At 44.4% G+C, this 25372-nt stretch overlaps 1 protein-coding gene across 2 annotated transcripts in view; it reads left to right on the forward strand.

The window, feature by feature from the left end:
* FBXL7 (F-box and leucine rich repeat protein 7) overlaps positions 1 to 25372 on the forward strand; it is a 736631-nt gene that overhangs the window by 182641 nt on the left and 528618 nt on the right. For both annotated transcript variants that reach the window (XM_069219769.1, XM_069219768.1), the window contains exon 2: positions 24083 to 24172. Coding sequence is in view for 1 of the 2 variants with exons in the window: in XM_069219768.1 (XP_069075869.1) it covers positions 24083 to 24172 (90 nt within the window). In the remaining variant the exon portion in view is untranslated. The remainder of the gene's footprint in view (positions 1 to 24082; positions 24173 to 25372) is intronic.

Below are 25372 nucleotides of genomic sequence, written 5' to 3' on the forward strand. Positions count from 1 at the left end.
CTTGGAGACCTACTCGAACTTGTTTGTAAACTATTTAAGCCTAGCAGCCCAATGAATGTCAGCTATGGGAGGGGTAATGGAGGAATGTTGGGTGCAGAATTAAGTCGATTTACCTCAGTCTCCTCTTTATATGTCTAAGGAGTGTTGTAAAACATTTACTCGTGGTAATATGTCAATTTAGATTTAAAGTTAGTAGTTAAGGGTTTCAGGCATTTCGATGTCGTGGCTTTTACTGTAGCTCAACCGTGTTTCGTTTTTTAAGATACATTTAAAAAGGATTTTTTCTCTTCTTGGTAAAACCATTTATCCCATCGTCCTTGTGTATTCTGTCTAATAAAATGTTTATAATGATGTTTCTTTTGCATGGGAAATGCAAGTATTGTGTCCATGGGCCTGGCCAACACCACTTCCCGGGACAAATCTATGGGAGGGGTGGGCAAATCCGGAGGTCAGATGTCTAATTTGTCTTCAAGCACCCTAGCAGCTCATCCTCCTCCAGCCTCACCCATGACTTTGGCCTCCTTTTTTAAGTGTAAACAAACCTTTAAGTTTTTCTGTCTGTTTTTATCTGCTCGGGCCTTCGTTTTTTTATTTTCTGGTCCGATTGGCTTTGTCTTTTTTGCTTCACTGTGACAGTGTCCTCAGCGGCGCGGCTCGGTCGGTAGCAGACACTGCAACACAGAAAACGCCTCAAAGCGAAGAAGGAATGGAAACTGCAAACATTCTTCATACCACCAACTGTAAAATAATATTACTTCATATGACAACATAACGTATCCCTTGGCTCTGCTTTAGTCGCGACGCACAGTCCATGGTCAGTGTTTTACTCCCGACGCAGCAACAGCTTGGACTCGTCTTCCATGGCACCTTCTCCGATGCCATTACCGGATATAGTTGGCGTTCAGAGGAAATAACAGCTGTCTCACCTTCCTGTTCCTGACAGGAGGCTTTTGACGCCCTGATTAGAGCTTGTCGTTGCCTTAAAGCTCACAGGAAGGAAATGGAATCATTTGGAGAAAGTTCTGTGAGGTTAAAAGGCAGCGGTCTAAGAGACCGAGGGAAGAATGTCAAAACAGCAGACAAAATATTTGAGGAAATGAAACCCCTCGCTTGTTGCCTTGGTGACATACCATGTTTGCCTCGGAACTCCGTTTTAAGGGCAGGATATTGTGACCTATCTCAAGGGAGTTAAAACTATTATTTAGGTTTCATGGAATACAGGTTCTCAAGGAACATGCTTTCTTACCTTACAAAAGCCCCAACAGTACGTGTGATTTTAATTTGGGCAATGTAAAGGCGCATTGAAACAAAAACAGAAGTGACGATTGACCAATGTGCTTAACAATGCAAAATAATGCAGGAGAAGATTGGCATTGCTCTTAAAGTTACCTGCTGTTATTGATGCAGAAGTTGACACACTCTGAGCTAGTGGTCCACCAATAAACTCAATATTCTGCCCATGGCTTTCACAATGTCAGTTGTATTGATCAGTTCTATTTTCTCTTTGATGGGACTGTGAGTTGAGTTGTGTCAAGTCAAAATAATCTTTTATCGGTTGTTTAAAACCATAAAAGATGCAACCAAAGTAATAATAGTAAATCAAGGCAAAGGTTAGAAGCAAAGCAACAGCCAAAGGGCAATATAGAACATCAAGGAACAAAAATCAGTATCCATAATTGAAAACACAGTACTATCTAGAAAGCAATAATAAATGACAAATCTTTAGAGAAAGATGTGTAAAAGCAAGATAAATGCACAGTGCTAAAAAGACATAATAAAATAGTTGTAACTACATGTAATAGTTGCATATACCAATCGTATCCTTCTTTTTCTGATCCTGACAGCATTCATTAAAAACTTGGCTTCATTAAAACAAACATATCAACTGGATAACATTTGTAAAAAAAAAAAAAAAAAAAAAAATAAGAGCTGGTCTAGCCTGCACAAAATGCTGCCCTATGGGATCACAAAAATAAAATCACAGAACAAGTCAAAATCTAAAGTGTCCTGGTCCAAAAAATTATCGCAACTACATGGGGATAAATTCTCAACTTGATTCCAGCCTATGGGAACTAAAAGATGCAATTGATTTAGCCTAAAACAAGTCAGCATAAAACGATGTTGGAGATTGGTGACAAGAGTGAGATAGGGTTCGAAATGCCCACATGTTGAAATAAGAACGTGGGCATTAACTGAGGGCTTAACTAATTCCCTACATTCCCTGGAGGCTTGAGCTCTGCACAGGAATATTTTTATCCAGGTTAGCTCACCTTTGCTTATATTTTCGTGATGGTCACATAATTCTGGGGTACCTAAGTCCCTACATGTGAGTGTAATGTAGTTCAACCATGGGATGAATTTAGCCTTTTCCAAGATCTCTAAATTCTTCAGGATAACTCTACTGAGCTTTAATTCAGAGTTAGACCAGACTCAAACCCATCTTAATAAAGGGTGGATTTTCAGTAAATCAGAAATGTAACCCACCCCCAACTATTCATGGACAACGAAAGAAGATGTGGATTGGGACACTGCAAAGAGGCATCTCAAACATTTATTCTCAATGGTTTGGAGACCAGGCACCTTTTTATATCCCCAGATATCACTCCCATACGAGGCCAGAGAAATACATCTTGATTGACAAATTTGAATAAGGGCCTTAATGGGTTTTTCCCCTAATCGGCTGAAAAAGTTAAACACAGAGGCCATTGACCTGGCCATTATGTTCCTTTTGGCTTTTATAAGGGGAACCTAAGAGCTTTTTTCATTAAAGAGCACACCCAGATACGGGAAAGAATTGACCATGGAAATCTCTGCCCCTCCAAGCTATTAGCTCTCTGCCCCTGTGCCACCCCTTCCCACCACGATGATGTGTGACTTATTGAGTAGATCCAGCCTATCCATTAAACTGATGAAAGCATTTAACATTTTTTATAGGTCATCCACAGTCCTAGATAATAGGACAGCGTCATTGGTATACAGAAGAGCTGGAATATTACAATTGCCTGCAAGTGGGGTATCTAGGCAGGCTGCTTGTAGGGTCTCCACTAAGTCATTACCATGAAGGGTAAATAATACCATAGCCAGTATACAACCATGTCTCGCTCCACAAAAGACGTTAACCCCTTCACTGCCATGCCTTTTCCCCTCCTGTGCCAAGCCTTTTTTGGCTATTTGGGGAAGTTTGCGCTTAGGCCCTCATAACCTTTTGTCTACATAATCTACCCACGAAAAAAGAACACTACCCATCTAAGTACAGATCATACCACTGTTCCACGTCTCTTGCAGCCCCACAATATGGTGATCCTTTAATAAGCTCAACTACTTGACATCTAGTATCTTATTAGCTAGGCCTGCCACGTTCCAGCTCATGGTGTTAAGCTGAGCAGTCTGGAAGTAATCTAGAAACAGAACCCTGAGCTGAGCCCTCCATAGGAGATACAGAAATACAAGGATTGTGTAGGCAGCCATTGCAATCCAGGGGGCTAAGTGGACTGAATCTGTTCTGCAGTGTGATAGGCTCACCCTCAACTCGACAGCCCCCATAATGAATCAGGGGTCACATTGGCCCTAACAGGAGCTGTGGGGGGAGGGGTAAAAAGAAAACAGTGAGAGAACTTCGTATTATATGTTAGGGGAGTTGATCTGTGCAACCTGGGTAAGGAACTGTCTGGCCCAGTGGGGTTGAGCTAAATTAATAATAATGCAGTCACCCACCTGAGTTTTTTACCTTGGACCCTCCTATTCACATCGTCTAACCATTATGATGTGCTTAACTAAGTGGCCCCCATTGCTCCGCAGAACGTTACACCAATTCATTACTTTGTTTTTCAGATCAATCACAAATTTGCGAACACTCTCTCTTAAGGATGGAATCCTGTCAGAATTGCAACAAAGGGGGTTGATTTGGGTTGCAAATGTGCCCTGCATCTAAGGGACGTCGGCCTACTAGAGGGATCTGAGCATCTCAAATGATTAACACTGCCCTGCCTCCTGTTTTTGCTGACACAAAGCCTCCACAAGATGTGCCCTGAATAGTGCAGTTTGTCTGCAATAATACCAATGTGATATTCTCCTTATTGGAACAAGGATGGTCAGTGGCTCTCGGGGAGGGGGCAGGGATTGCTGCCTATCTGCCCCTCTACCCAACTCCAGCCCCACTCTGGAAGGGGGAGGAATATGACTCTCAGGAGTGATCTTCACCAGTTTAAACTCAATCATGGAAAAATTTTTGGTTATGGAAACTACAGCGTCCTTCACCAGAGATTCCATTTTGCCAAAAAAATGAGATAGCAATAAATCATGCACGTCAGTTACAGGACAGGGCATTAGAGGCAGGGCAGTGTTTTCACTCAAACCTAGCTCTTTTTCAGGTAAGCAACATTTAATCATTAAGAGCTCCCGCCGCTGAGGTCAAATAAGAGATGATCGAAGGACAGTTCTGGACTACCTGTGAGGACACTGCGCTTGTGGGGCAGAGGAATTATCTTTTGCCCATCAGTCAACTTGCCATAAACCTTCTCTAAGACTTCTGTAATTAAGCCAGTAACAGCAGAACACTAGACAGAGCAAAAATCAAAATCCATAATGCACTGCCCCTTAAGATCCATGTAAATGATCTCTCAGGCATCAGGTAGAGCTGGTGGAGCGAACTTAATACGCACAGTCACAATGGCCAGCCCTGCTGGAAGCTGTAGAAATTCAAACAGGGCCTGCAAACACACTGAACCAGAGTCTAAAGCAGGAAAGCAAAAGAGCAATGTTACCTGGATTCCACAGAAAAACACAAGTACAGGAGACTGGCTGCTATGACCCCCCAACTGAAGAGGCAAGGGTGTGGCCCTTCCCTGGCTCTTCCTGGTCTGATGGGCTCGGGATGAGCTTGCCCTTGGCCCAGGCTTTGCCCAGGCACGGCCCAGGCGCATCCCACACTGCAGGAGAAAAGTGTGTGCTTTGTAGTGCTAGGTCCGAACACTGGTGTCAGCAATCCTGACCCGCATCCATAGGCCCACGGTGACTCTGGGACTCAAAGTCCCACACAAACAGGAGTTGAGCATCCGGCGCTGCGGGAGAGGTGTGCAGGCTTTGTTACGCTAGGTCTGCACACAGGTGTTAGCAATTCTAGCCCTCCTCATTGGGTCCACGGTGACTATGGACTCATAGTCCCCCACAAAGACCAACCGGGCATCCCCAACAGCAGTGTGAAGAACCCCTATTCTGAATCACATAACTCTGACTGCAGACCTGGTTATGAGCAACAATTTAGTCTGAGATGTGGGCTATGATAATTGTCACCCTTACTGATGTGAGACAGAAAGTGACTTTGTGCATGGAGAAATATATTCCTTTAATGACACTTTTTGGATCTCGCTTACAGGTAGCTTGTAGATGTATTTTGTCAAAGATATTTTGTGGACAGTCCCAAGTGGGCTTTGGGCCAACCAACTTACTTTTTGAAGGACTTCATATCAAACTAATTTGCCTACTTCTTATTGTATGGCTTTTCTTTTTCTTCTTGTGTCTCCTTATTGGACCGATTACAAAAATGGCTACATGTCATATCACATCTGTGCACATGCGTCATCATGCTGGGCTGTAGTAGTTTTATGACACGCATGATGACTGCATATTTACACAGCATTGCCACTTTGGTCTCTGTGTAACAGTGGCAAAAACTTTTTTTGCTGATCAGCATCAATGAAGAAGCACTTCAAAAGCCAATAGGTCTGTAGTACCAGCAAAACTGAAAGACCTATTGTTTCTGGCAATGTTTCTTCGTTTGTTTGTAGTCCCCTTTGTTTGTATTTGTATGCATATAGGGGCTGCTCCTGGAGTTTAATGGCAGAATCTGAAAATGACACTGAAAGGTCACATAGTTTAAAGCTGACTGAGGTGGTGTTGCATTTCTACTTATCACCGAACTGCTGTTGTCTGAACCACATCAACCTCCACCACACTAAGACAGTTTCTCCCGCTACACAACTAAGGATGTTTCAAGAAGTAACACTAAAGCAACGGCTATTGCTTTTGTTGACCTCCAGCATCTTTAGTGGTAGCCAGTCAGCATTTAGGCATGTCCAGATGAGAGAGCCCCTGAGTGAAGGTGTGAGGGTGACCTCATCCTTGTACAAAATGCTGTGGGATCGACAGTAGCCAGTTAGGAATGCCCCACAAAAAACGCTGTTAGAACAGAATTAACAGTAACTGTCACCAGATACCGCTGGCCTTCATACATTTCTGTCTCAGCAGAAGTTCTAGTTGGTAATCGTTCCAGAAGAAACAAACTCTAGACTATGCTTTTTTTTTTTAAACCAGCAGGAGGGTAGCTGTATATGCTGGCTGCTTTCGCTTAAATGTTGTCAGCGGCTTCAGAATGCCCACTCTAACCAAAATATAGTGGCACTCTTGTGACTCCTCTTTCCAGCAACTCTGCAGTGACCTTAGTTCAGGGCCAGACTGGAACAGAAAATAGGCGTGAGCTCTCAAATAAAAGTGACCCCCCCCGCCCCCAATTAGTGAATTAGATAGCTAAAAAGGTGTCCCTGGCTTTCAAATTGGGGCAATTTTGAACTTGTAGAGACACGCTTTATAAGTGTTTTCTAAGGTATGGAAGGCTGCATGGATTTCAGCTTGCTGTAAGCAATGTTTGTTTTAATATCAAGATAATCAATAGTAACAAGCATTGACAAAGCCTGGTTGTGCAAATGTGTTTTAGCCATGTATTACACCAGCATGGGTGCTGTTCAGCGTAACGTGGAGTATTAGAGAGTGGCACAGCGAAGAGTGGAGTAGAGAGTTGTAGAGTGAAGTGGCACAAACGTGGTCATTTTGACATTAGCGGTGAAAACCGCCTACTGCCGCGGTCACGGCTGCCATAATACTGCCACGGCGGCTACCATCCGTCCGCCATATTATGAGCACTACCGGGCTTCCGTCACAAGAAGGGCTGTAATCCGGCATTGTTCATGGTGGCGGACAGTGCTAAGGTGGCGCTGCTACCACCAGCACGCCACACCAGTAGAACGCCGCCAGCAGTATTATGACAAATCATATGGCCTGGCGGTGTTCTGCTGGTGGGGCGCTGGTGGTGGTTGCAATGCCCTATCCTGTTCCCTGCTGGAAGACCTCCTCGCTCAAGGTAAGTTGGGCTTCCGACAGAGGAGGCGGATGGGAAGGTGGGGGGTGTTGTGTGTGTTTGTCTGAGTGTGTCCATGAATGTGTGAGTGTGTGAACGTGTCTGTGTGTGTTGTGTTGCTTGCATGGTTGTATACGTGTGATTGAATGCGTGTAAGAATGGTAAAGTGATTGCTTGTCTGCATGTCAGTGTGATTGTGTGTAAGAATGTGTGCGAGCATATCTGGAAGTATACGTGTATGAATGGGTGTATGCCAGTGTGAGTGATGCGTGGTGTGTGTCTACAGGTGTGTTCGGGTATTGGTGTGTGTGTGTGATGATTGTAGGGGGTGGGGATGGGGGTGTTTATATCAGAGTGGCTGGGTGTTTGGATTGGGGTGGGGGTTGTATGTTAATGGGTGTCAGGTGTGTTTTGGGGGTGGGGGAGCCACCTACCTGTGACAGGGAAGGAATTCCCTGTCACTGGTAGGACCTATGGCCATGGTTTTCGTGGTGTTGCTAATGTTACAAAAACCATGGTGGTAGGCAGACTCATAATGCCGCCCGCAGTACTGTGCCAGCCACCGGGCTGGAGATTGATATCTCCGGCCCGGCGGCTGATATTGCGGCTGATATTGCCATGGCTGCAGCCAACCCGTCATTCTCATAATGTGGTGGCATGTAGCACTAGCCTGTTGGTGGCACTCTTGGCAAATTCAAAACTCACCACCAGGGTCATAATAACCCCAAAGTGTTGTTTAATGGAGTGGCATAGTGTGGAGTCACCTAGAGTGGCCTAGAGTGGAGTACAGTAGAGTGGACTGGTGTGTAATGCATTGGTGTAAAGTATTGCAGAATATAGTGGTGCAGAGTGCAGCAGCATAGAATTCAGCAGCATAAAATGCAATTTTGTAGATTAAAGTGTTGCATAGTAGAGTGCAGTGGTGTAGAGTGTGGTGGTGCTGAGTGAAGTTGTGCAGAGTACAATTGAATAGAATACAGTGGTGTAGAGTGCAGTGGTGCAGAGTAGAGTGGCACAGAGTGCTTTGGCATAGAGTGGTGCAAAGTAGAGTGGCATAGAGTGGTGCAGAGTAGAATATAGTGCCATAGAGTGCAGTGGCATATAGTGGAGTGCAATGGCACAAAATGCAGTAGTGCAGAGTAGATTGGCATAAAGTTTAATGGCATAGAGTGCAGTGTTGCAGAGTAGAGTATCATGCAGTGGTGGAGAGTGGCATAGACAGTAGAGTGGTGTGGAGTACAGTGGTGCAGAGTAGAGTGCAGTGGCATAGAGTGCAGTAGCATAGAGTAGAGTGCAGTGGTGTGGAGAGAAGTGGAGGTAGAGTAGACTGGTAGAGTACATTCGCATAGAATGTTGCAAAGTATAGTAGCATAGAGTGCAGTGGTGTAGAATTCAGCAGCATAGAATTCAGTGGCATAAAATTCATCGACATAGAATGCAGTAGCGTTGATTAGAGTGCTCAGTAGCAGAGTGCATTAGGGCACAGTGTACTGGTGCAGAGTAGAATGGCATAGAATGCAGTGGTGTAGAGTAGAGTGGCATAGAGTGGCAGGAAATGCAGTGGCATAGAGTGAAGTGGTGTAAAATGGAGTGATGCGGAGTGCAATGGCGTAGAGTACTGTGATGCAGAGTACAGTGGTGTAGAGTGCAGTAGTGTTGAGCATAGTGGCAGAGAATGCAGTGTTTCAGAATAGACTGTTCTAGAGTGCAGTGGTGTAGAGTGCATTGTTGTAGGGTGGCATAGAGTACAGTGGTGCAGAGTGCAGTAAAATGGCAGAGAGGATTGTTTCAGAGTACAGTGAGGTGGCATAGGGTGGAGTGGTGCAGGGTAGAGTTCAGTGGCGTAGAGTGGAATGGCATTGAGTAAAAGTGCAGCGGCACAGAGTAGAGTGCAGTGTTGCAGAGTGGCATAGAATGGAGTGGTGTACAGTCGAGCTGTGCAGACAGATTGAAGTGGCCTCGACCAGAGCGGTGTTCAGTGTATTGACGAAGAGTGCAGTGGTGTAGAGTAGAGTGGCATAGAGTACAAAGGCACAGAGTAGAGTAGAGAGGCATAGAGTGAAGTGGTGTAGAGTGCAGTGGTGTAGGGTGGAGTGGGGCAGAGTGGAGTAGAGTGCAGTGGCAAATCCCACCCCCCTGCGCCAGACCAAAGACCTCCTTACCTTCAGGAAACTTCTCAAGACCTGGCAGTTCGAGCAGTAGCAGCTTCTCAGCCCCCCCCCCCCACCTCCTCCACACCTTGAGACCCTCACAGGTGAGTAGTGCACTTTACAAATTCCTTACTGATTGATTGAATGAGTGCAGTGAAGTGGTGTACAGTGGAGTGGCATCAACTGGAGGTTGCATGGTGTGGTAGCACACTTCCATTACAGACAACATATTTTAAACTGAAATGACCATTACGTTTCCAGAGACATACAGTTTTACTAATAAAATTATGCAATGCACAAATGATAATGTGCATCATCTTGTGTACTTATTTGTTTTGATCATATTAAAATATTTGTTTCCAACACGCTTCGGATTTAACAAAAATGTGTTTCATTAGTGTGTTCATAATTCTATTATATTCTCAGATTGTTGCACAGTTCATTTAAGTGTTGTTGTGTATTAGAAATAAACCCTTTCCTACCCCCAGTATCCAGCAACACTGTCACATAAATCCTCTCACTTTGAAGTCAGAGAAAGAAAATTAATCACAAAACTCTTTTGGAAGACAGAGACTGACATTTGACCTCTGTCTGAATGCACAGCAAATGTGACAAGAACATGATTACAGGCCTATTTACAGAAAGGAACACTCATGGAGAATACAAGGGAAGTTGGTGTGAAAAGGCTTTTCTTCTTGGGAGGTTCAGACTCACCCTGGACATCCTAAAACAAATAAAGCCAGAAAACAGAAAGCCAAAAAATGTGAGTTACAGACCACAGAGCAATGATAAGCAACGGGTAAAATGAATTCCCAGGAAAACTTTCTAAATGTCCCCAAGATGTCTTTAGCAAACCAGACAGCTGCATTGTCTGGTAGGCTTCGACCTAAAAACCAGCCAGCACAGCATAAAACAGGCCTATATCAGCCAAGATACTGGCCCACACAATGGTATGTCAGACCAGCCCTTCAGATACTGCCTGATTGCCCTATAGGCCTGTCAAACCCTGGCAATACTGACGTGACTACACACCTGCACAAACCTGGTCATGAGCTAGAGGGTGGTTAATCACGTTGCTTTACTCTTGATTTAGATCTCCTGGAGGTGGATTGCCCAACTTACTTTCCTATTTAATTATATGTAAGTACAGAGGGATATAATGGAACGTTGCTCAGTTCCTGTGCTACTAAAATCAATTGTGAGGACATAAGAGGTGCGTCAGTGAGCTGGTTCGGCCCACCTTTTTAATTTGCTTTACTTTACTTTCAGCAATTATGGAGATTACCGACTATGGCTGCAGTGGCAGGGTGGGGAAGCAAAGTTGTAGCCAAAATACATAACTAGGGCTGAAACCCTCTCTAGGATAATACAGATTTCTCAAGTTTACCATTTCTGTGCATGAGAAACTCATCCAGTGCATGTTTGTTTCTTTGTATGCTTGGGTCTGTAGTGCTGTTGATTCAATTACAAAATGCAGGACAACAAATCCCAGAATGAAAAGAAAAAATGTGAACTATCTAAACTAGATGGCCTACTCAAGCAGTTTAATGCTTCAGTACCAGGCTGACCCAACAGCACTGAAACATGTGCATATTGATTTGTAAGTACAAAAATAAACCCTTAAAATAATTATCCTAATGAGATGCTCAAGAAATGTAAAGGCTCAAACAAACAACAATATTCCCATTTTATTTTGTACCAAAACAGCACAGTACGGGCAAAAACTGTAAGGTCATTTAAAGCAGACCCTAATGGCACTACGAATATGTTGTAGCTAATAACAAGAAAAGATGTGTAAACTACCTTTTTTTAGGGTGTGCAAACTTTGCGTAATTTTCTTCTGCGTAGGTATATGAAATTTCGCATAACAAATTACGTGAAACTGGGCAAAATCGCGCAAAATGCAAAAACAATGGTTAGCGTTGCCTTTTTGTATGAAATATGTCAGCCAAGAGGTCGTATTTTGCAGTAAAAGAATAGCGCAGATATACATACAACATCAAACTGCGTTCTGGTCATGCACATTGTTCCCAAGGTCTCAGAAATCGCCTGAGATTACGCAGTGTAACAGAAACTTTGCCTGGGTCTTCTGTCTTTAGTAGGCCACAACAGTCCTGCAGTAAGATGCTGTTTTGCCGAGGGAAATACTTTTTCGTGCACCATTCCTGTCATAACAACAAATAGTTCAATAGTATAGCTGAATCAGGGAAACTGGATGCTATAATTTTACTTTTTATGAACATTCTGTAAGTTCATGCCTTTTAAGGAAAATTACAAGAAACAAAAAAGGACACACTTGCAACAATAGAGAGGACAGGAGCATCGAAAGCAGTAAAACTGAGGTTTGGAGGACGTCTTCAGAGGACTGGAACTAATGATATTCTGATGAAATTCAGGGGATTCGCAGTAACACCAGCCTGCCCTCAGAGGAGTAAAAACTATGTTGACAGAAATAGGAAACAGGGAGAATCTCAACATAACACCGGCAGGTGACACTAGTAGTAGGCGTTGCACTTCATTTTGCTTTGGCTGCAGAGGGACCCTTGTATGCTTTCTTCTCTATTTGGGTACTTTTCAGCAAATTGTGGTGACTTCAGATGGTTTTTTAATGAGTGCATCAAAGGTTTCGGGACATATTTAGGACCCCCTAGCGCCACCTTAGCTAAAGTGGCATTTTACCCACGCCATATTTACAGAGTGGCGCGATGCATGCATTGCACCACTTTACAACCCCTTACACCACATTATGCCTGCGCCAGGTATAATGTATGCAAGGGGGGAGTTCCCCCGTTAGGGGAGCTGAAAAAATGGGGCAACGAAATCTAAGGGAATTCCTTGCGCTTTTGTTTCTGCACTTTTAATGCCTGCTCAGAGCAGGCGTTGAAAGGGGGCCTACCATTATTTATAATAGATCCCTATGTACCCTGCAGGAGTAATGCCAAAATGTTGGCGCTACTTCTGCAGAGTATGTCAGAAGCGTAAATAAGAATTATGCCATTGCCCCTTACTCTGCGGCATGGATCGCCGTATTTTAAATACGGCGCATGCATGGTGGTGGTGGTGGGGGGGTGCAAGGAAAGTGGAGCAGCACTGGGTGCAGCACCACTTTTCTTAAATCTGCCCCTTCATACCTAAAATGCATTGAGCCGTGACAGAGGTCACTGACAGAGCTCAGAGTGACCAAAAGAGGTCTTGATCAGGAATTGAAGTATGTGGCAATATTAAGTGGTAAATCCATTGATGGGGATGCGATAGAACATGCTGCAGTAACAGGCAGTGACATAGGCATCAGATGTGCTAGGTCCCTAGCACACATAGGTGTGGGATTTCATAACATGCACTACCAGAATATTGAGCTTTTAATATTGACCTACAAGATATTTACTGCAGGATATTATGTTTCACAATGTTGTACGGTTACGTTTATAGGGGTTATGCATACATATGCTCAAGGTAAGTAGGTGTGGAGCTTTGAATAGTAAATTTGCACTAACCGGTGTACAGTTACCTTGCCAATGTAGTAGTGCTCAGGGTCTGCAGCTGATATCCTAGTAAAATGAAATTGCACTGCTTGATATTCTGATATTCAGTCTTGCATGCAGACCTCACAGATGATACTCCTAAGGACAAAGCCACCCCTTTCCTGTTCTTCTGCTGAATCTCTCATGTGTTACCTGGAGATTGAAGTATAATGCTCTACATGGCAATGGAATAAATGGGCATTGACCTTTTTTAGGAGGACTTTGTTGTGATGCAGACTAAGCTTATGGGTGAGCCAGGGCAGGAGGTCATCATGTGACTCTTAGGCCATTCCATGCTAGAAGTGTTATGGCTTTTGTCCAGTCTTTCGCAGATAACACTCTTACCACTTACAACCACTTAAGTGCAAACTAAATACCCTGCGCACATAGAAGTTGGGAAACATGGCAATATAAATGGAGAACCTAATCACTAGAAGGCGGCACTAGTCATTGTGAGGTGCCACTGGTTATAGGCAGGGGCACTGGAATAATGCTATTGTGTGGCTGCAACGTTTTTTGGCATAGTTCTGGATTTCCCGCACTTTTCACATACTTCATCATCTGCTGCATAATCAGCAGATTCAAATGTTACTAAAAACACGGCGACAGTTGTAATGGGTGTCGCATTTGCTCGACTTAGAGATATTAGTGTTGTAAAGTCCCAACCAAACTTTTATTGCCACATGAACTGAAAATGAAAAGTAATAAAGTTTTACGCAAGCTACCCGATTTAAAGCACCATGCCATGAGTGTGAAGGAGCACACAAAATGAAATAGAAGTTCGCTTGCAGTCAAACATATCAGCAAATGTGCAGCGAGATCACACTGCATAGGAAATTTTAAAAAAAAGTAGTCCAGGAACTATGCTGAAAACATGGAGCCTCGTATGTTTTCTGTGGTTGGCCGGTGCTCTCCAGGAGGGCCAAACACCGTAAAAGGCATGACGTATGAATGCCTTTCACAAATAAAATCAAGCGATTTTTAAAATGTAAGCACATGAACCCACTAAACTGATGGGTGTGCGATGGGCATGGTTAATAGGCCACAGAGAGATTACAGCAGGCTACAGCCCTTGCACGCTCGATCCTATGAATTACAAAATAGTGTAGTAATACTATCAGAAAATGTGCCATAATATGCTACATAATTTGCATTCAAATGCCGTATAATTCAGTCAACCCTGCACATTATTTGACCCTCTCCTGCCACATAATTCCATTAGCTCTGATTATAGAGCACTGCAAAAACTGGAAAGACCTGAACTCTGCGTCCCCTGCATCCCTTTCAGCAAAGCATCTAACCCCAGTACTTCTGGTTTCTCAGACTTTGTCTCCCTTACCTTCTCGTCATCCCTCTCTAAAGGTGCGTGCCCGAGCACTGTTTGAAGCTACTTCCATAGCTAGCAGAAAGCACTTAAGGCCCAAATGTTCACGCTACAGAATACAGATAAAAAGCAGCAAATAAAAAAGTTACTGCAAGTGCTGTAGAGACAACAGGTGCTGTATGGACTGAATAATGTTGTTTGGGGCTGGCTGAGACCTCCTTGGGTCCGTTCATTCCACTGCAGGAAACGTCCATAGACTGTCAGCCATAAGACTGCAAGGTTGCAGAATGGTAGGACTGCCTAGCTTTCGGGGTGCAGGGTGTATTGAAAGTGCAGGAAGTCATGCACAAACGAGGCCATACACTAAAACCAGTGCCTAATTTGTGCTTGTTGTTTCCGGGTGTGGAGCACCGGCACTTATTTTTGAGGGCCGGCACATGATTTTCTGCCTCAAGCATTTCCTGCGAGAAAAAGACACATATGGGAAAGACAGAGGAAGAGAAAAACGAAAAAGTGTCACAAAGGGAGAAAGCAGAAAGCTGCAGGAGTGAGCTGAAGGGGCCGGGAGTGTCTTTAAATGGATTAAAGAGGCCCGAGATGGCTTCAGGATTACGCTGCCTCAGTATTCTGTGCTCGCACATTTAATTGCAGCAGCCGCATGTTTATGAGGAGTGCTTTGGGCACCGCCACATTTTTATTTACAAATTAAGCACTGGCTAAAACTAATGTATGCTCCATCATAATGTGCTTTGGAGGATAATATATTTGTAAATGCCACCAAACCAGCCCTGGCGCTGGTTCTTATGTTACCTGCACAACTCCATTCATATTGCTTCCTCTCACTGTCTTATCGTTCCCACAGTGGCAAGTGACAGTCATCAGCTGGAAGGCAAGGGGAAGTTACAGTTGTCAGTGCTCCCTGGTACTGCACAAATGAGTGTTCTGTGCCCTGCACTATGATTGGCCCAGGTTAAAGGTTCTTCTGTATCCTCTCTGCTCCCTAAGCCGGAACTCCTGGTGGGCGAAGGGAACAAACTAACATCATACTATACAGTCGCTTTCTTGCCTTATCCCTTTGGAAACATTAATTGTAGTAATACATTTGTGATGAGCAATTTATTGCATGTAAGAAACAAAAATAAGCACCATAAAGAGGGCAAAATTATAGAGTTTTTGTTTTCCTTATGGCGGTTGAGAGAGTACGGAAAAAAGCAACAGGGACAGCAAGGGTGAAGAATTGGAATAAGCAGCAAGGGCGGTGGGGGTAGAGGAACAAGCAACACCGATAGAGCGGTGGGAGGGGAATTAGCACCACAGACAGGTGGAGGATGGGCGGGGAATTAGCACCACAGACAGGTGGAGGATGGGCGGGGAATTAGCACCACAGACAGGTGGAGGATGGGAGGGGAATTAGCAACACGTATAACTTGAGAAAAATCATAGGTTAGATCCCGTGTAGTCAAAGACAGTGTTCTTCTTTTAATAGAAGGCATTACAGTCCAAACTAAACCTGGCAACATTTTTGGCGCTTTTGTGCATGTGAGGTTAGATTGGCAAAAGATTGGCAAATGTGTTTTCTAGCAGGAAATGATCTGCCTTTTTTCTAGAACGTTATTTCAATGTTTTTTTGTCCCCAAGGTCACTTAGTAGTGGGCATTCTGCTGCCTTTAGTGAAATTCCTACTTTTACGACATGTACTCTAGGGATATATAAGCTGTAAGCTTGGGCTATGGAAAAAAAGCACCACTCAGGGGTCGGGTATGGGAGGGGAATAAGCAACCAGGAAAAGAGGGTAGGAGGAGGAGAAGCCATTCGCAGGGGTGGGGTGGGGCAGAAGCACTAATGCATGCATTGACACAGGCGAAACCTAAAAAGAGGCTTCAATATGCAGGACAGGTTATTTTTTACCAGACGAAACGGCAGAAAATTTACTTTTTGCTGAAGAATTTATTGTGCAAAAACTTTGTAGCAGATGGACCTCATTTCCAGGTGATGCTGGGGTAAGTGAACCAACTTCACGAATACAAGATTGTGAACTTCAGTACTGTTGTGGAAACAGATCTTCACTGTCCCCTCCCAATAACACATTGCATATTTAAAATTGTTAATAAAAGCTATTTATGGGTTTCATTAGTTTATCAATTTCTGAAGTAGATTTCACTGTATAACAAAAAATTAGGACTGCCCGTAGTTGATTCACACCTAATGAATTTATAGCAGATCCCAAACTTTAAGGCCCAGATTACTTCCTTGGTGCTATGTCAGTTCTCTGTGTAAATTCTTGCCAAACTGCGTTTGCCCATGTGCCAATTCCACTTAGGTTTTCGACAGATAACACCTGGGATGAATCCTGTTGGCAAATAGAGGGAAATTGTCATTTGTGCAACTGGAGCTTCAAGGTGATTTGCCGATAAGGTTCTTGCCAATTTTATGACACAAAACTTCTAAGTGTATAGGGAAGGGGAGGTAGCTGCCACATCTGCAGATAGCACATGAACAATACGGCTTAACTTCGCATAAAATTGAATTAGTAGTTTCAAAGTTGTAATCAAGGTTAAACTGTTTAGGTTTTGCCTGAACAGTGCAAATGTGCCATCAGCGAAATCTATTTTTAATAAAACTAAAGCCTAAAAACGGGATGAAAGCCTGCACATTACTTACCAATACTTTCCATTGGTTTGCTTTCACGTTACTCTTGTTTCCTTGCTTCTTATTGGTCATGCCTCCTGTTTCATCCCGGCTGCTGTCCTCCTCCTGGTTTCTTCCAGAGGCTTCTGTCTTTGTCCTAGAGCATGGAACTATCACAGATTCCTGTTTGCGACCAGTGTCCTTCCACTCACCATTTGGTGCTGCTGGTACTTTTTTTTAGCCATGCATTCTTGAAGGGTGTATGGCACTGTAGAGTCTTCCCCCACCCTCCTCCTCTATCTGTTGTTGGTTCTTCCTTCTCCCCTCCCGAAGGCTCTCTTGGGTTGCTTCCTGCCACCCCACGCCCTCCTCTTGCTGTCTTTTGATGCTTCCTCCCACGCACTTCTCTGGTGTTACTTTCCCCCATATACTGTCTTTTGCTTTTGTTCCCTACGCCCCCAGTGCTTTTTAGACACATTGCACAGCAGCACAGGCTACTACGCAACAGCGCTTAAAGAAAAATAAGTGATATGACAAGATCAATGTGGACCGCATCATAGTTCTTCTTTTCATTAGCTTCACCCACGTTGCACAACAGCCCTTGACAAAGCCAATAGCTCACGCAAAGGAGACACCTACTGGTTTTGCAAATGCTTGTTTTGGAACAGCAGCCTAACCTCTTTTAGGGGGCTGCTTTTGGGATTTTCATTGGCGCATATCTATGCACATTGACTCCAAATATCAAAAACAGGTCAGAAAACAAGTGTTTTGGAATTTGCGCTCAGAACACGTGCGCGCGCAAAGCACGGTAATTGCTGCTGCAATCATTTAGTCTGAGACGAATTGCTCATTGGCACGAAAATGTGTGCCTCTGAGCAAGTGTTCTGTGTGTAATGAGGCGTGAAATTAAATTACACAGGACTAATAAAATAGCTTTTATGTGTGAGTAGTGGCGTTCTCTGCTAGGCTTTTTATTGGCCCTAAAATCCAGACTCCTATAGAGATCATGCCAGTTCAGCTGTTGCTTTACAGGTTGACTCTGTTTCTGGGCCTTTGCCGAATGACAGCCTGTGTGATACATACTATTGACGTACAGGGAATTCCAGACACATACTGCGGTCCCTCAAATAATGTGATTTTATTTCAAGTGTAGACTGATACTAACGTTATAAGAAAAAGAAAAACATGTTGGAGTGGTCGTGTGGTGAGTCGCTGAAGGGGGCCAAATGACTAGCAGTTTATACCAAATTTTACCCATTTCCACGTAAACAGTGGTGATAAGAATGTCTTGAGATAACGTTTTTTGAGTTCACAGACAGGTGGGACGATGCACCATTTCATTACTGTGCAAAAATCGGCGCAGTTATCGTGTCACTGAAAAGGCGACCCGGTCCTCCGAAAAATGACTATGGACAATATAGAACTATGGTGTGCGGACTGCCTGGGGTGTGGGAACATAGTGACTTTGCCAACCGACAACTGGCAATGTTGTATTATCAGCATTTTTGGTTCCTTTTAGATATGATTAGGCGTTGTAGCACTTTCTTCATCTAGGCGCCCTTTTCGTATGGTTCTGGGATGTCCCAATAAATAAAGCATACTATATTGTTTCTACGTAATGGTGCATAGAACACTTCTGCAATTTCTAAGAAATATAACTGAAAAGTGTTGCTGCTACTCAATTCAATGTTTGTGAATGATCCCGTCCTCCGAAGGGTAGAAGGATGAGTTAGCCTTACCAAGATTCAAACTGGTGTCCTGAAGATCACAGCAGGTGCCAGTGGAGAGCATTTCACCCTCTTACACTTCTTCCCAAGTCTTGTATTAGCAGGACTGGCATAACAGCACAGGGAAGATTGCTATATATGGTCTTGTAAACGTGTGAGGACCAGAAAAGACAATTATGAAGCCCCTCTTTTCAACACATCACAGGCAGCATTTGTGCACGTTCTCCCGCCAGCTCCCATTAACGTGACTAACTCGAGATATGGAGGGATCCTCTCTGGGAGACTAAATAAACTAATTTCCCCGTAATTTCCAATGTTTAATCTGTTGAGATCCACATGGTGTGCACCAGTGGTTAATTTATGAAAAAATTGTAAATAAATAAAAACATGAATAAATAAATAAGCACTGGGACCAAACGTTTTCTTAGAACTTTTGCCACAGGTGCTGCCTATTGCTAGGGTTGTTGAACACAAACCCAGGGTGCTCTTGATTCCACTTCATGTCTTTTACTTTTTCCATTTCCATTTCCTGTCTCTTTACTCCTCTCTGCTTTCTCCCACTGACACTGTTACCTATTTTTCTCTTCCCTCCTCTTTCTGCCTGTCTGCCTTTCTCTTTCACTCTTGCTCTGGTCAACATCTGATGATGAAAAATAAGGTCTGGTGCCCACCACCTGCAAAGATCAGCACTAATTAAGCACTGGATTGGATCAATTAATGCCACTGTGAATGAAAGCAAGTAATGTGGTCCTGCATACAGAAAAAATGAATTCTGAAATAATATCCATGTAAAGACAAGGAAATTACTTTTAAGCTCTAACAACCAGATAGAATTTCAGCCGACCATTCAAAGTTGAGAAAATTGCTGATGCTATGATGAAAAAATGTCCATTTATCCTTCTAAACGCCAGATAGTGATGCACTGTAAAGCTCCAGCTGCTCCAGGCCTCTGAGAGTGGCTAAAATCCTTTTTGGTGCGGACCCGAGCTGAAGCAGATTACTGTACGACATTGGGGTTAGACGGTTTAAGGGTGTGAGAAGCGGATTGCTGGGATGTGCATGTGATGGAGGTAGAGTTAAAAATGATGAACGTTCCCCTTGATATGGGAGACTAGACTAGAATATTTTCACATTGTTTCTACATCTGCACTGTGTTAACAACACATGAGGCTATACAATCTCTCCATGGATCTGTGACACTCTGAGTGAACAGTAGACATTTGAGAAACATCGAAAAGTACATCGACTCCATAAGTCATTCTGCAAGTTAAGACTTCAACTGTCCCTTAGCTAGGGGCATAGTACAACTGTTCATCACAAAGTCATAATGTAATTATTCCTTGAGAGAGATCTTTTATTTTTCTTTCTTCTTTCATCACCTTTTATTCCCTGGATTCTATTGTTTTTTTCATTAATACTGTAGGTATTACATGCCTTACTTCTTGGTATTGACAGTTTGTTACTCAAAATACGGATTGTACTGAATAATATTTGTTGCCATTGCTGTTCCTTTAATCTATAACAAATCAATAAATAAAAATATATAAACAAGGAAATTGTGAAAAAATGCCTTGCCCTCTTATTTTTCCCAAAATTCAGTTACTTTTATGTAATCCTAAATCCCAAACCAAAGCAGGAGATATGGTGGCCGGGGAAATGTTTGAAGAAAGGTGTAATCCACCCCAGTGCAAAGCTTGAAAGAGATAAATCTCAAAACCTGTGCTGTCTCACAAGCATGTCGAACTGTAATACAAGGTTGGCCAGGAAACATCTGTGTTGTTATTGAAGTGAGCCGCAGGGGCCTGTGTGGGTGACCCATAACCCCCAAACGTCATGCATGCTACCCTGACGGGCAGGCGTGGCTAGGAGTGCCGCACAACTTTTTCATTTTTTTTGGGAGTGTCCGGTCCCACCAGAGGTCCACGCCAGCCAGCAGACATTAGGGGCAGCACAGGGAGACTACCTCTTTCTGACCTGCGGGCTCCTCCCCTGCCCGACAGGGATCTCCTTCATTGTGGCGGTAGTTGTCTGCTCCCACCAGACATCCATACATAGGCGGAGAGCGGCCAGGCCCACCGCTATGGGGGGAGTCTGTGACAGTGCTCCCCCTTCACCTGTGGCATGCGTGGGCTGGGCATGGGTCAGTGATGTGGTCCCTGCCCCCTATCTGATAATTACACTCCGGGATGGGGTCCTCGGCAATTGGGAGAGGCTGGGGAGTGGGCCCCATGCACAAACCCTCCCTAGAAAATTTTAATAAAACCCTCTGCACCAGCCCTGGGTCCTGGCCCACCTTAAGGGTAATTCTTGGAAGTGGCAGAGCCGCATGTGATCCATTTGGGAAGAGGTCAAAGGAGATCAATCTCCTGAATGCCATAACTCGGGCCCTGTTGGCCGTTTTGGATGATCTTGGGCTCGCTCTACTCCTGATGGTGAGCAATAGCCACCTGGAGCCCTATCTGCAGGCCTCCTGCCCTCAAAGGTGGTGAACTTTGCAGGGAGCTGGGTACACTGGCTCCCTCGCCAGTCTTTCTCCTGTGTTTCCTCTGGAGCTTTTCTCCTCCTTGGTGCAGAAGCCCACTCTTTCCCCTAACTAGTCATTTAGCTTCCCAGGTCCTGGGGCGAGCCTCACTGGTCCTAGGGTCAACTGTAGTCAGAGTCCTTAGTTGAGATGGGCATCAAAGGGTTCCTCCTTCCAGCTGTCCATGGCTCCTGCCTCATGTCCCAGTTTCCAACAGAACAACACAACCAAGAGAGAGCTCTCCCACTTGTGCATGACCTTTTAAATGAGGGAGTAAGGTTGTAGAGGAGAGGCACCTTTGGCCTATCCTGGGGTGCCACATCACCTCTCCGCTCCTGTCCCAACTCTCTTACACATCTCTTCTTGGGACCTCAGCTCTGCCACCCTTGCTCGCATCACTGCTAAGGCCTCTCCAAACTAAGACTCCAAAGGAAAGCCTCCTACTGGGTAGACTCCAGTTGTCTGGGTTTCCTTCTTTGTTCAGTCAGCTTGGGCTAGCCCATGCCTGGTACATTGTGACAGCTGATTGATTGATGCTGGTCCTTCATCCCCACCCCTTTCCTCCTCAGGAGCTGAGTCAAGCACTGTTAATCGCTCCCTTTATGTGAGGTGGCCTTTGTTCCTGCTGCTTTGTGGGAAATATAATTAATTTGGCACAGCATTGTGACAAAAGGAGAAATGTTTGTTCTTGGAGACGAAAACGGAATTCTTTACCAAAGACAGGATTTAGGTGGAACCACACAAATTGCAGCCAATTTGACAATCCCTGGCTCCCAAGAACGCCATGGAGATACACATGTTCTTCGGCATGGCCACAAGTTGCAGCCGGTTTATCCCCAGCCTCGTGACTTACGCAGAACCACTCAGAGCCTTCACAAAGGCAGACTCTCAATGGCCGTGGGGACCTAAAGAGGCAGAATCATTTGAAAGATTCAAGGATACCCAGCAGGACAAGGCCAATATGGTCTGCTTTGCCCTGACAGAACAACAGAGCTAGTGGTGGAAGCCAGTCATGTAGTCCTAGGGACAGTGCACACGCATGAAGTAGAGCCAGGAGCACTCACCTTCCAAGAAATTAGCCATGCTACAGCAGATGATGATGTTCTCCTAAAAGCCATCTCAATCCTGCAAGAAGACTTCTTGAAAACATTCCTGATAGTCGCCAATCAATGGGTTCACTTCAGAAAGGCTAGACTCTCACAGCTCTGAAAAATACAAACTTAGCTCAGCGTAGCACCTGACGGAGGGCTGCTAAGGGGGAATCGGATGGTGCTACTAGCCTCCCTGGCTCAGAGACCAAAAGAGCTAGCACATGAAGGCCACTAAAGAGCAGCTAAGACAAAGGCTTGTCTGAGGGAGAAAGTGTGGTTTCCAAGGCTAGAAGAGACCGTTGACACCATAGTCAAGCACTGCCTAGCCTGCCAAATGATGAGCATAGCGTAGAAGCCTCTGTACCGACAGTGACTGAAGATCACTGTGACAAGCCTTGGGTCAGTGTGAGTCTAGACTTTGGCAGGTTTCCAGATGGGCATGTAATGATGGCAATGATGGGCGGTCGGTCAAAATACCATGTGGTAGTGCTTTCAGAGTTGACCACATTCTCTTGTGTAGGCCCAGCATTAGAAATCCCGAGGAAATCAGGACAGAAAATGGGCCACCATTCCAAGGATCAGAATTCCAAGATTTTCTACACTGCTCAGGAATAAAACACTGGAAGATAACCCTTTAGTGGCCACAGACCAATGGAGATGTGGAACGATTTGTGTGTATGACGAAGAAAGTGCTGTGGATAGCAATACAGAAAGGATGAAACCCTAAAATCACCCTTCACAAGTTCCTTGTGGCATAGCGTGGCACTCCACAATGCATTACATGCTTTTCTCCTTGCTGTACCAACCCACCCTGGGTGGAGAGCACCAGAGTACAAACACCCTAGAGGGGTGGAACCAAAACAATGACAAGTTAGGCCAGAGTGCTACTGCATCTGCGCCAACTTGGTGAGACTTCCATACGCCACACAAGCCTGAACTTTAAGTAGACTCTGCAGTAAATGGCACCACGGTGACCACCCGCTGGGGTAAGCAGAGAGCTGTCAGAAATGTGTCCTGGGTCAAAAGGATCAAGAACCCAGCCGAATAATTCTACACAGAACCATGGCCCGATGCTGCTGTAGCGTCCCCAGGGGAAGGTACCTCCAAATCCTGGCAACCCAAAGAGTCATCACAGCGAGACTGAATCCCCACCAGAGCCAGATAGACCACTGGGGCAGAGACAGAGGAAACACCAGAGCCACCCATACCTACTAGGAAGCAATGATACGTCCTTTGGCCCAACCCGAACTCCAGCCAGAGACTCAGAGAGTTTATGTGCAACACCCAACCTCGTTAGTGCTGAATCGAACTAAAGTTGGGGGGATGTAGTGTGCCACCCAGCCCATGCGGGTGACTCCTTACCCCCAAATGGGATGCACGCAGCCCTGACGGGTGGGGCCAGTGGAGGGTATAAGTAAAGAGGTATAAGATCGCTTAAGACTTGCTCCATACCAGCCAAATAAGTAGTGTGACTGTGCTTCATTAGAGCGCTGCGCCCAAGGCCTGCTCCGACTGCTGAGCATACACCAGTTATTTCTCACTTCTGAAACTCAGCTGTAATTTTTTTAGCCAAACATTTGAGGACACATTATTATTCCCTTAGTCTGCAATGTACGTCTTTCCTCCACACCTTCTTAGCAGGCATTTGAAAAATGGTGCCTTGGGGAGAGACAAAACCAAGAGCTCTTCCACAGGCTTTTTTTGGGACAGTGGTGCTTTCCAGAGGCAGTCAGGGGTATCTAGCAGGGTGGGTTGGGTTAAAGGGGTAAAGACAAAGGTGCAATGTGCACGGAGGAGGCCTATCACCATTTCCTTGCTGTTGCCTCTAAATTGTGAGCTCATTAGGCTTGTTTTATAGGTGTGTTTTCATTCCATGTATGTATGCACTCTGTCTCCAATGTCCAGGAAATTTCAGCTGTCACCAACAAGCAAAGATCATGGGGACCATGAAATCCACTGACGCTCGTTTGTTTTTTGTTGTGTTTTAGGCAAAGGCAGCTCGAGCATCTCATCCGACGTGAGTTCAGGCACAGATCACACTCCAACCAAAGCGTGCAAGAATGCAGCTACCAGCGAAGGTACGGTAGGCACAAGGTCTCAACAACCTTGCCCTGATTTACTGTAGTAGTAACTGTTTGAAAGAGCAGCAAAAAAGGCGGTGATTTGGGCTTTCAAGCATACAAATTGCATAGAATCCACTTCTAATTTAGTTTCCAGATTTGTTAAGGTGAAATAGTTGGCCTCAGTCCGTCGACTGTGCAATTCATTAAGTATACTTCACTCTAAAATATACATTTTCAGAGGTGTTTTTAATGTGTATTTTCATTGGTATTGCTGTGCTAAGACTCCAGTGCTGGGCCTTCAGATCTCCTACTTCCGAAAAGAGTGTCTGGGTGTAATGAAATATGTTGCTTGAATTATAAATCCTTTTTATGATTCGATATATGCACTCCACCCAGAAGCCTGTGGCGCTGTGATATTATAGAACTGGAGCTCGGCTGAGGGAGTAGCACGTGAACAAATGGACATGCCAAGAGTGGTCCTTGGACAAAACCAACGTAAACACGTGCTCGAGCTGCAGTTATTGGGTGCTGGCATGCCCATTTAGATGCTGGCAGTGTTTGGAAAGGAAGGGGGAGGACGGAAGATTAGATTTAAGCGCGTTTTCAGGGTTATATTGCAATGGATTTAGCAGATGGGGATAAGGTATTTGCTGTGCTTGCAGGCCTACGCTTGAATGGCGCTTTTGAAACCTTTCATACTTGCCGCAATGTAAGGGAAGCTGCCTTGTACCTTGCCCATCAACTCAAATCAAATCATACTTTATTTCGACCATAGGTCATAAAAGTTTACACTTAAAACAATAAAACAGGAAAGTGCATTCATTATCATTGTGCTTTACAAAGCACCACACTGGCTTAAAATATAATTTACATTAAATTAAAATAGCTTTTCTAAGGCCATAGTCACTGGGAGTAAAAGGCCTGCAGTGATCTGCCGTTGTCCATTAGGAAAAAAAACAGAAAAGACCTGGCCCATCGCTGTTGTCAGGATGTATGGCAGCTCAGGTTATGAACCAAACCGATGGCCTTTTTGAAGGTTATCTAAATAATTGTTTTGTAAGCTTATAGTCATGATCATTACAATAAACATATGTTGCCACATTTAAACATGCTTATACAACATACGTATACTGATAACTGCTGTGTGAAACAAGGCAACCTTTAACTTTTGTGGGGGTATAGTGTTTTCTTTACATTTTGTATGGCACAGCCTTT

This window comes from Pleurodeles waltl, chromosome 2_2 (assembly GCF_031143425.1).
Source record: "Pleurodeles waltl isolate 20211129_DDA chromosome 2_2, aPleWal1.hap1.20221129, whole genome shotgun sequence".
Taxonomy (NCBI): Eukaryota; Metazoa; Chordata; class Amphibia; order Caudata; family Salamandridae; genus Pleurodeles; species Pleurodeles waltl.